The sequence below is a fragment of the Garra rufa genome, chromosome 8 (assembly GCF_049309525.1).
Source record: "Garra rufa chromosome 8, GarRuf1.0, whole genome shotgun sequence".
In the NCBI taxonomy this organism is placed as follows: Eukaryota; Metazoa; Chordata; class Actinopteri; order Cypriniformes; family Cyprinidae; genus Garra; species Garra rufa.
In genome coordinates this window covers 34,924,500-34,937,634 of record NC_133368.1, presented here as the reverse complement: position 1 = coordinate 34,937,634, position 13,135 = coordinate 34,924,500, and the positions used below count along the sequence as shown (strand labels likewise).

The window sequence follows — 13,135 nt, the reverse complement described above, 5'->3', positions numbered from 1 at the left end:
TCTCAGAATTGAAAGTTTCTATCTCGCAATTCTGACTTTATAACTTCCAATTGCGAGTTTATATTTAATTTCTCAGAATTGAGAAACGGAAGGGAGACAAGTGAAAGTGTCCTTATGTAGAGATAACAGATGCGGACAGTGTGGCCTGAAGCTAATCTCTTTGACATTTGAAGATAAACCCAGGTGGACATTGGAATGAATGCCACTGCCTTTCGAAAACAACTTTAAGTACACAAACGTACAACTCTGCACCACATGTAAATGGCAGATATAGCTTTTGAGAGTAAAGGAAGGAGGGAAATTACAATGCTTCTCTCTTAGGATAGTGAAAAATACACAATGCCACAACACCTACGCCACCTTGACAGATTGCTGTACTGTTGCCAAGAGCATCAACAAGAGGCCGATAGCTGAAAGAGCTAATAAACAGTAGGAAACAAGGAATTCAAGTGACATGTTTGTACATAACCACAAGGGTTGTGGCTGCTCAGTCAAAGGTGTTACATTTTCAGAGTACTTCAATCCTTGTTTATATGACTGAATTTAAACTAGATTTGTGTATCCTGAAGGAAATAACCACTGTTTACAAAGCAGGAAAATATGTTGTTATGGTTTTCGGGAAGTTTTAGGTTTTCAGTTTTGGTTCGGCGCAAATGAAAGCCACAGGTCATGACACTAACAACACATCATGTTTTCTTATTTTGAGAAATGCCTTTAAGACACTTGTTTTAAAAATGCCTGCAGAAGAAACTAAATCTGGTTTGGAACTTAGAATTTAGAATTAGCATTTTTGGTTCAACTATTCTTTTGGTGAGATTTTAAATTGTGTATATTTCATATCAATTGTGTATTTTAAGTAACAAACAGCATAGTGTACATCTGTACGTATTACTACACATAAAGCGCAGAGGGAAATATGCTCAACAGTCATTGTGCACCACCTACATGAGTACTACATGAAAATAAACAGTTGAAAAGAGTTGAGGGTCAGTGTGTGGAATAAAGGCTGCTGAATATATAGTATGTGATGTACAATAAATGTTTCTGTGCTCTGTTTCTTTTCTGAACTGTTAAGGCGACCAGCAAGTGTTTGATTTTTTTCATTCTCACCAAGCTTTAAAGAGATATACATTATTTTAAATCAGTGTTGCAACAAAAATATTAGCCTTATTTGCATAGATATGAACAATGCATCTAGGGGCTTGTGCTCTTGTGGCTGTATGATGATTAAATAACCATACTGAGGCTTCAATTTCTGAGAACCCCATATGGAGGCCCATATGATCTCTCTCTTCTGAAAAATAGACAGCACGCAAACCGTGACCGGAGCCATAGGGTTGTCTTTGAGGAATAACCGTTGTAGAGTTGTCTTTTGGCTTGTGTTTTTATTGGACCTGAGGCTTTTCTTTGGTTCTGAGAGATATTGGTGAAAGTGGAGCTCAAAAGGCATGCACAGGGACCTCATGTATTGCGAACAGTTTGCTTTCCTGTCCAAGGTCAGTTTTAAACTGGCTTTTCCTTCTCGAATGCCAGTGCACTGAACATTTCAAATGTCAGTGACCTAAAGCAAGGGAGGGAAAATAAATACCGTGTCTGAGTGACTCTGTGTGTAGGAGAGAAAAAAGAGATTGCAAGAAGGAGGATAGAGGAAAAATACTGTTACGGTAAACAAGAAAATGACTTTAGGAGTGTTTAATGTGGGAGTTTAATATGCAATGTCAGCAATGTTATAAAACCATACATTGGCGAAGCCATACACATAATCATGAAAGAATAACTGGTTTACTTGGGGGATTCAGAATAGGGGAGAGTGGAAACGGACCATTTAACATCCAGTGTTACCATACAGAAATGTGTTTTCTTTGAAATTAAATCACTCACACATTGCCTAATCACTTGACATGACACAAGATGATTTCAGTTGATGGAAAAGATCATTATTATTGCTATTTTTTATTAGTTGTACTAATTATATTAGTTGCTGTGATTTCAAAATTGGCATTGAGAATGAAATTTCACAGGTTTTGGTATCGACTACTGAAATGTTGGCATTGTGTCAACGCTTGAGCTCGCTATGACAAATTTTTAATCATTTTCCTCAAAGAATTCATTATTTTAGATTCCTTGATTAAAGAGACAGAATGGATGATTTCATATGAAAGCCTTTCGTTACACATTAAGTAGATGGATTAGCACCTCCCAGCTGATCTCTCTTCTTTCACATTGAGAAAAGTGGGTAAATATCACCATGGTTTTTTAATTAAAAGAAGTACGTGAAGAAACGGGAAATGGTTTATTTTGGCAGTGGACTATCTTTAAAGTGACACTACAGCCGATTCCAGCAAGTTAATGAAAAGGCCAAAATGCGGTTCGGTTGTGGAGGCCCTACTTTGTATGGAGCAGGAGTGCAGTCTCCATCTGTATGCTTATTGTTCGGCCCAAATCATTTGATTTCCTGAGACTCCTGGTTTCTTTGGGCAACTAATTGAGGCTCGTATTTACATTTCATCCTGAAGGCCTTTTACCGCCAGAGCCAGACAGCTGGCATAGCAGAAGACCTTGAACTGTAATGAATTCTACTGAGATAATGTGTGCATTTGTAAGTGAACCTAAAATGCTTTTTTATATATAGGAAAAGGTATCAGTGCAATTACACCAACTTTAGACTGGCTTCTTTTTACCACCGGAGGTTGGATAGCAATTTAGACATCAGCCTTCTTAAGCCTTACTTTATAATGCATTATTCAGTATGCATAGTCCTGAAATGGAATTGGTCATTTGTTTTATGTTTCATAGGGTGAAACCTGTAACAAATCTCATGCCAATTAAACAAATAGCTGGAAAAGATGCACATTTTTTTCAAATGCTCCTGTTTGGCTGATCTGTTTGAATTTGCAAAAAATGTACTCACCTTAAAACCAATAAGATGTAAGTAAGTGTTTCTTCATTAAAAAAGATTGGGAGAAAGTACAGTGAATGGGTTCCGTCAGGATGGGATTTGATAAAAACATCACATTAATCCACAAGTAATCCACAATACTTTAGTCCATCAAGTAAAATGCAGCATATTCGTAGTAATGTTACTTCAAACAGTTGCTTCTGGCTAAAATACTAGTCTTCTATCCATAATATTGGTTTCTCAGACTCAGACTTCTCAAAACCCATGAAAGATTTGTGTTATTTAAAAAATCCACATAGTTTATATTTTGGGGGGGGGGGGGGGCGCCATTATTTTGATTATGTAAAATGGTTCCACTCTACTGGTGCTATCTGTTTCTGGTTTTACCGCAACACAATTTGAAATATAAAATACTGGTATGATGACCACAACTACTGAAAGAGCTTATAGGTGGCTTTAACCAAATGCCATACCTTCGATTTGTTTTTTTCTCCACAAGGAGTCTAAATGGCCCCAGATATCTTATGAAATCAGTGCTGAAAATCTCCAGTGGCTGTGGCCTTATGACAAGCATCAGCATGTTTACATCCTGCCAGAATGGCATCTAGTGTTTCTTGTCTCTGCCATTTGTAAGCTCTTTCACTAGCTGTGGTCTACTAAAAGCCTTAAAGGCATCAGGGCTAAAATGGAGAGAACTAATTTGTGTGTCTTTAGGAAGTTTTATTTGTCCACAGGCATCTTCCCATTCATTTTCCTCTCTTCTTATCGCTAGAAAAAGCAGTGAAGACTTACATCGCTTCTCTTGACTGAAAATTACAACCAAAAGCTGCACAATGTGGCGTCATATCAGCATTTAATTTCCGAGTTGTGTTGTGGTAAAAATAGCAACAAATAGTGTCAGTAGTTTACAGTGTGCAGCCATTTTGCGTAATAGAAATAATGGAAATAATATGTATAAAACAATGTGGATTTTTTTTTAAATTACGTAAATCTTTCATAGGTTTTCTACTACATGTTGTAATAAGAGACATCAGTTACTTAAAACCTGGGGTTCCCTTTAAACACCTCTGATGTTTAAAGGCCATCGTGTTCATGCTCTCACAGAGATGTCTGTGATTGGCTACAATTGTTGTAAATACACATCTGTCATGCTCTTCTCCTAGCGCTTACACAAATACGGGTGCGTTTGAAAGCCAAGTCTATCAGCGGATCCATCTATGAGCAGATATATTAGGGATCCTCTAATAGATGCGGTTTTCAGACTCTCCTGTCTATATTTGTGTAAGCGTTTGGTAAAGAGCAGGAAGTGGTGATTATTGCATCTAATCACAGACATACCTGTTGAGCGCATGAACTAGGGCTGCCCCTAATAGTCAACTAACCGTTAGTCGACAAGAAAAGAGTCTTGGTTGACCAAAATTTTATAAATCGCTTAGTTGCAGAAAAAAAAATGTACAGGAAGTGGCGAAGTCACACAGTCTGTGACAGAAAGATCATTAACAGCTGGTCTATGTGGTAATATAGTACTTTCAAATGCTCACTTATCATTCATCAACCCCAAATATGGCTTTTCATATGAAAGATGTATGTAGGAGCAGCTTTACATGGCAGCTCAATCTAATGTTAACCTAGAAAAATGTGCGCTATTCAAGTATCTGTGCATGTGCGGAAGTTAAATGATAGCACACTAACTGCATGACAGATGTGGTCACTAGCTCTTAAAATACTCCATCCATTTTTGGTTATACAGATAAAAGTAATACATCTTTAGAATCTTTAAAGACTATATGTGACCCTGGACCACAAAACCAGTCTTAAGTCGCTGGGGTATATTTGTAGCAATAGCCAAAAATACATTGCATGGGTCAAAATTATTGATTTTTCTTTTATGCCAAAAATCATTAGGAAATTAAGTAAAGATCATGTTCCATAAAGATCTTACTGTAAATATATCAAAATGTAATTTTTGATTTGTAAAATGCATTGTTAAGAACTTAATTTGGACAACTTTAAAGGTGATTTTCTCAGTATTTTGATTTTTTTGCACCCTCAGATTCCTGATTTTCAAATAGATGTATCTCGGTCAAATATTGTCCTATCCTAACAAACCATACATCAATAGAAAGCTTATTTATTGAGCTTTCATATGATGTATAAATCTCAGTTTTGTAAAAATTTAACCTTATGACTGGTTTTGTGGTCCAGGGTCACATATGTTTGTTTGTTTATACTCAGAATAACAACAAAACATTGTGTTTTTGTTAAATGATTAAGCAAACAGGATGAACTTTCTGCGTCTCGATCTCTGTGAACTTGAGCACGAGAATTCAAAACTTTGTGTATACTTGCATTACAAACATGAAAAATAAATCTATAGAGAGTGAAATATTTCTCAGATTATGTAATCCGTATGAAACATCCACTCAACATTGTTTAAAATGCTGGTATTGTCACCTTTTTTTCAATTTCAGTACCGACAACACTATTATGTATTATGAACTAGGGCTGTGCAAAAATATCGATACATCTAACTATAATTTCTTTTACGATAGTGTATCGATAGTCCAACCTCAAGTATCAATCCAAGTTGTGCCAAACGACCTCCTCCTCCGCTCCAGTAGATGTCGCTAACTCGCTATGAACAAAACGCTGAGCAGTACGGTATCAGAAGTAAGCAAGAGTGAGCATGGCGGAAAATATAAAAGCGCCTCCAGCTTTTAGAGCTGACCTGTGGCTGCACTTTGGTTTTAACACTATACCAGGGAGTACTGAATTTGACAAAAAAAATGCCATTTGTAAACTTTGCAAATCCAGTGTTTCCCCTACCATTATTTTAACGGCACCACCCGCCCCCTTGAATATCAAGTTAATTTTATTTTCGATATAACGCCAGATCACAATAGAAGTCATTTAAGGTTATCTTTCCTATAGAACAGGTCTATACATTGTTCTTTTATTAAACAAACTAAACTGCCTTATGTTATTTATCTTATTTACACGAAGGCATGTCATTTCTGTCTCTACATGATCGCGCCTTTACAATGTCTCCTCCGCGAAAACACAGACTGGATCTCGGACTCCATTCATAAAAACGGAATTTACTATAGCGCGGAATGTCACGTCGATTTTTGGATTAATAAATCAAGAGTTGGTCTGTCACTTAATTCAAATCGCGATATGGACTAGTGTCTGTGAAAACTGAAATGCAAAAAGACCGTTTCAATATGAATCCTGCATGTTCCGGTTGCCTCTGTATGTATGAATGGCGGAGACGCGTTTTTTTTTTAACTACATGCATATTGAAGCACGCGTGATGCTCCCGCTAATTTTTGACCTTTGCAGTTTCAGTTTCAGTTTCAGTTTATTTATATAGTTTATTTTGCATCTCACATGAACAGATAAACTCAATCGCCAAAGCTGCTGTGAGTGTCACTTTTACCGTTTCATTTGAGAAAACTAGCATCATATCATACTGTACACACAGAAACTTCACTTGCAACCTGTCAAAATAAAAGTGCGGTTTAACATGTTACAGAACAATATTAGTCTTGTATTACTTTTGTACAGTATAATGTAGGTGTTTATATATTCCTATTTAAATAATTTACATAAAACAATATATATGATAAAAAATAAATATTACAACAAGATTAACCACTTAATTATAGAAAAAAAAACTACAATTATTATTTAAACGTTTTAAACTGAATATAAATTTTCTTCCATGTATTGATTTTAACAGTAAACCTCTGTTTGCCAAAAAACTAAAATCATCATAACTTAATGTTTATGCTTTCATTTGAGTATCAGAAAAATTAAAACACAAGAATTTCTTAAAAAAGAAAAAGATTGCTGAGCCCTATTGTTCAAAATGTTAAAATAGAGAGTTTTGGACTTATTTTTTCACTGACATAAATGTTTTCATTATTACACAAAGTAGGCTAAAGTGTTGGGAAAAAGTAACGTTGGCTACTCTGTTCAATCACACTGTGCAGTTTTAATGAACTGGAATGGATGGAAAATAAATTGGAATTGAAATTGTAATTCGTCTGCCGACTTTATCAAGTTGTCAATGTGACATGCATATTAATACAAACTATTGCAATATATCACAATATTTAATGTATCGCAATATATCGTGATATATTGTATCGTGCCCCATGTATCGTGATATGTATCGTATCGTGAGGCCCTTGCCAATACACAGCCCTATTATGAACTGGTATTTTGGCTAGAAGCAGTGGTTTAAAGTTAATGATGGATTTTTTTTTTTAAAGCATGTAGCTTTTCACTTTACAAGACATGTAAGCTAAAATGCCAAAGGCATAAATGTACACAACATATTTACTATAGACTGTTACTCATCTCCAATGCTTGTTTTGAACAGTTCTCTATGCAAGTACGATAAGCATGTGTTTTCCGCCTCCACTTTCATGAGTTTCCTCATGATGGAAGATGTTTCACCACGAGTGCTATCTGCCTTCTAATTCGGTACAGGGTGAAGAGAAATAATTTCCTATCATCCCTCAACTGCACAGACGCCATCTGTGTTATCCAGTGCGGTGCATCTGAAACTCCTGAATATTCATCTCTCCCTCTCATCTGATTAGATTAGTCCCCAATCAGTTTGTGAGTGGAATGATTCTGTATTTGACAATGCAGTTTTATTAGGATAATCACAGTTTGTCACAGCCCCTCACTCCACTGCGTTAACAGAGCAACGCATGTGACATGAGCCCCTCGATTGTTTTGCTGCTGTATTTACTCATGAATAATGGAAAAGCGTCTCATGAATGCATAATTAGAGAGATGTTTGCCAGTATATCTGTAGAGTTTTAATTGAAAATTAGCATGGCTATTAATCAACATATTTGGGGCCCAAAATCCCTCTGACACTGTTAAATGTGCTGAGTTGTGTATGTACGTCTGTATGGCCGAGGATTGAAACAAATGACTTTTAATTGAAAAGCATGTCCTGTATCTTCTCCTCCAGCTCTCTGAAGAAAAGCCACGAGGTTGTGAGGTTGATTAGCCTGCCTTTTGTACTCACGCTTGAAATATGAGTATGCAAAGTTGAGGTCACTTACATTTGACTTTCCCTAATTTAGAATATCCTTGGGGCTCGGAAAGAGGCAGACTAGAAAAGAAAAAGAAAAATGTTTCTGCACATTTCCGTGACCGAGAAAATGGAAAACGTCTGTGAGAACAATGCGATGCTTTTGTGAACTGTGAAAAGCATAAATGTGCATCGGCGGATAAATCACACGCCTGTTATATGTTAAGGGATGACAATCCCCCATTAAACGACCCCCTTAATTACGGCGTCATTTTATCTTATGAAGTCTAAATGAAAGCTGATGGATAACCTCGACTCTTCCGGAGGATGTTTTCAGTGGTGTAGGATCAGAGCTCGAAGGAAACTGGGACTCCGGAGATTTGTAAGAGGTCCTGTCACACCAGCTATAAATCTCACGCTAAGTGGCTGTGTTGCAGTTATGGTAATTGATACCAATGTAGTTAAGGTGCAATGTGACATATTCACAGTGTGCGAGATGGAAGTCGATGTTTCACTTAGACGTGTTTTATGTGTTCTTGTGGCTGCTCAAGCAGATGAGGGTCACCTATGTGCCTCATGAATCTTTAAACAGCTGCTTGGTGCAGCCATGTCAATAGATATCTCTGAGGCTTTGGCTCTGTCTCTCTCTTTCGTTCTCTCTCTCTCTCTTGTTCTCTTTCTCTCACACACAGAGTGATTCAGAATAGCTTAGCAGCGTAGCCTACATGCAAATGTCTGTTTACTGTACAGAGTAACACCTTCAAGTGAACGCATTTGCATTTGTGGCAGCGTTTACAGACTGTTGATGTATATTTTAATGGAGAAAAGGGCTATTTACAGCAATGCTATCATTTACTGTAAGAAAGCTGTTTTAGTGAACTTCATTGTTTATCTGGAGAAAAGCAATGCTATCTTTGAAAAATGTTGCTTATGCAGGGTTTTTGCACCCTTATGGCTGCGTATTGATTTTAATAATTGTATGATATTTATTTATTTGCTATATATTAAGAATTTTATTTATAGAAAGTGTTTAAAATGGTTCTGCAAACATTTACATTGCATTGTTTGATGAAAAACAGTAATATTACAATTTAAAATAGCTGTTTTCCACTTTAATATATTTTACAATTTATTTCTATGATGGCAAAGCTGATTTTTTGTTAATTATTGTTTTAATTAAAATATAGAGGCTCGTAAAATAAAATAAAATAAATTAACAGGTCTTTTGAGTCTAGGGTAATTTAAGTTTTTTGTTAATTATTGTTTTAATTAAAATATAGAGGCTCGTAAAATAAAATAAATTATCAGGTCTTTTGAGTCTAGGGCAATTTAGTTTTTTGTTAAATATTATACTAATTAAATTATGAAATCTTATAAAATAAAATAAAATGAAATTGCAGGTCTTTTGAGGCTAGGGTAATTGTATTTTTTTTGTTAAAATGTATTCGAATTAAATTAAATTAAATTAAATTAAATTAAATTAAATTAAATTAAATTAAATTAAATTAAATTAAATTAAATTAAATTAAATTAAATTAAATTAAATTAAATTAAAGAAATCATTCTAATTTGATAATTTAGTAACATTCGAAGTAAAAATTTTTTATTATCATCAATGTTGTGAATGTTTTTGTGAAAACCATGATACTTGTTAGTATAAAATAAAATAAAAAAACTTCTAATTTGATGATTTAGTAACATTTTAAGTAACATTTATTATTATTAATTATTATTATTATTATTATTATTATGTTTTATTATTATCATTGTATTTATTTTTACTTAATATTTTAAGTAAACATATATTATTATCATCAGTGTTGTGAATGTTTTATTATTATTATTTTATTTTTTACTTAATATTTTAAGTAAACGTATTATTATCATCAATGTTGTGAATGGTTTTTGTGCTTAATATTTTTGTGAAAATCATATTTTTTCAGTATTAAAAATAAATAAATAAAATACAATAAAATAAAAAGTCTTCAGACATCATTTTAATATGCTGATTTGGTGCTCAAGTAAGATTTATTATTATCATCAATGTTGTGAATGGTTTTTATGCTTAATATTTTTGTGAAAATCATACTTTTTCAGTTTTAAAAATAAGTAAACTACAATAAAATAAAAAGTCTTCAGAGATCATTTTAATATGCTGATTTGGTGCTCAAGTAACATTTATTGTCATCATCAATGTTGTGAACAGTTTTTCTGCTTTATATTTTTGTGCAAACCAAGATACTTTTTTTTTCAGAATAAAATAAAATACAATTTTCTGCGGAATACTTTTGTGAAAACCATAATACTTTTTCAGTATTCTTTAATGAATAGAAAGTTCAAGAGACCAACATTTATTTGAAATTGAAATAGTAGCATTACAAATATATTTGCTGTGACTTTTAATGAATTTAATCTATTTTAACAGATTAGTAATAATTAAGCATAGTAATATTTAGTCATTACTACTTTATTACTATTTCTGCTTTGAAACAAATGCCAGTTTGCTTAAACTGATTCTGCAGCCTCATTGCTATGCAGAACTTTACTTATACAGTAAGAGATGTATTGGCTTCAAGTTGCTAATTAAATTAGCATTCATTAGGATAGAAAAGAGAAAGGACAAATTGTAAATGAGAAACCTGTATCCATTCTATTAGCATTTCTCACAGACAGGAAATGGTGCTGAAGGAAAGTTTTTGCCACAAAATGAAATCACTCTGAGGCTGGCAGTGCATTTTAAACCGAATTCAATCAACTGGATTGATTCCCATTTTCATTTGCATCACTTAAAGCTTAGAAAATTAAAGCAAGTGACATTTGTCTGAACCACGTAGAATTGCATGAAACTGTCTTGGTAGTTAATTACTGAAGATACAGTGAAACTGTGTGGATAATATGTTTTTGCAAAATGGCTCCAGATGTGTATGTAAACCGTCATTCTTTCCTGTTTTTTAGGTAAGGTGGAGGTGATAGTCAGATGTCCTCTAAATCACATACAGTGCATCGGGACGAGAAAGTGCATTCACTTTAACAAGCTCTGTAATGGGGCGAAAGACTGTGAGGACGGTTTCGACGAAGGAGTCCACTGTCGAGGTGAGTACGCTGAATACTAGCTATGCAGATCTGTCAGTATCGATAAGCTCACTGTTTGGATGCAAACAGCCTTGATATTGCTGCTTATCTTTACATAAATAGTTTTTTGCGCTAATGGAAGGCGAACAGGTGAATGACGCTGCAGGTGTGATGTTGGACACAAACAACTCTTGTTCACAATCATCCAAGCCACAATAACAAACAGGTAGAGCCACCTGGACTCTGTGATATGACAATACCGACTCAGCAGTTGGCATTGGGTGGATGCCCGTTAGTAGAGGCGGCACACCTCAGGCTGGCCAAGAGTGCGACCTTTGGTGAACTGGAAGAGTGTGGCACCCAGCTGGGCAGTGCCAGGAGCAGCTGATCCTGCCCTTTGATCCAGAGCCTGGCTGAAAACAGGCCAGTGACCCATATAAACAACACCAGATTAGAATGTCAGGTGGATTGCAGGGGTTTCCTGCAGGGTTGGATGAACAACATGTTTTTGTAGACTTGAGAAACTGGTGGAAGAATAATAATTACTTCTGTATTGCCTGAGAAATGTGACTTGTGTACATGCTGTTAGGGTTGAATACACAGTTGAATCTAAACGTTTTTTATTTATTTAGTTTGTTGGCTAGTTAAGGAGCTTGTTTCTGCCACAGAATAAAAAAAAGTAACTGTGTTTTTATCTCGGAATTCTGACTTTGCCATTCTGAGAATTAGAATTCTTAGAATTGTGAGATATAAACAAGAAAAAGCTAGAATTGTGCGATAAAATTCACAATTAAATGATCTTTCCTAATTTATTGATAGTAAATATTAACACATTTAAAGTTACACTAGTCCCAAAAGATGAATATTTTTTATTATTTTTAATTTTTTTTATTTGTAGTTTTTTTTTCATTAAAACAAGCTTCCATAATTTATTTGTAATAAATGTAAAATATATATATATATATATGTGTGTGTGTGTGTGTGTGTGTGTGTGTGTGTGTGTGTGTGTGTGTGTGTGTGTGTGTGTGTGTGTGTGTGTGTGTCCTTGTATTTATCACGTTGTGGGGACCAAATGTCCCCATAAGGATAGGAATACCAGTAAATTTTGACCTTGTGGGGACATTTCTCAGGTCCCCATGAGGAAACAGGCTTATAAATCATGCACAATGAGTTTTTTTGAGGAAGTAAAAGTTTGCACAATCTCCTGTGAGGGCTAGGTTTAGGTGTAGGGAAGGTGTAGGGTGATAGCAAATATCGTTTGTACAGTATAAAAACCATTACGCCTATGGAATGTCCCCACAATTCACAAAAACAAACATGTGTGTGTGTGTGTGTGTGTGTGTGTGTGTGTGTGTGTGTGTGTGTGTGTGTGTTTCTCATTATTTTATTGCAAAAACAAGCATCCCTAATTTATTTATATTAAATATTTTATTTGAAATATTTAAGATTAATTATTTCTGTTTCTTGGAATTTGTATTTAAAAATGCTAAATAGAAGTATTTTCACTCTTCATTTTAGATGATATTTCCACTTAAAATAATTTCCATAATTCCATAATTTATTTATAAAAAATATTTAAATGTAAAATTTAAAATGACCCTGGTCTCAAAAATTTTATTTTATTATTTGTTTGTGTGTGTTTCTCATTATTTTATTACAGAAACAAGCATTCATAATTTATTTATATTAAATATTTAAGATTCATTATTTCTGTTTCTTGGAACTTTTATTTAAAAATGCTAAATAGTATTATAAAAAGTATTTTCACTTTTATTTTTGGATGACAGTTCCACTTCAAATATTTTATTTTATTTTACATAGTTCTCATTTTATTGCAGAAACAAGCTTCCATAATTATATATATATATATATATATATATATATATATATATATATATATATATATATATTTAATAATTAACCTCCCCTTAAAAGACCTGTAAATTATTTTCTTATATACGTTATGTTTCTTATTGATTTATTGTAGAAACAAGCTTCCATAATTTATTTATATATATAAATATTAACACAATTTTATTTTTACAATTACCCTGGTCTTAAAGGAGCCGTAATTTTTATTTTATTTTATTTTAAATATTTAAGATTTA

The 13,135-nt window shown here is 34.0% G+C and overlaps 1 protein-coding gene across 1 annotated transcript in view; it reads left to right on the top strand.

Moving 5' to 3' along the window:
- The window catches only part of lrp1bb (low density lipoprotein receptor-related protein 1Bb), a 414,599-nt gene that overhangs the window by 125,889 nt on the left and 275,575 nt on the right, over positions 1-13,135 (top strand). Inside the window, exon 2 of the mRNA XM_073845088.1 lies at positions 10,911-11,048. Coding sequence (XP_073701189.1) covers positions 10,911-11,048 — 138 coding nt within the window. The remainder of the gene's footprint in view (positions 1-10,910; positions 11,049-13,135) is intronic.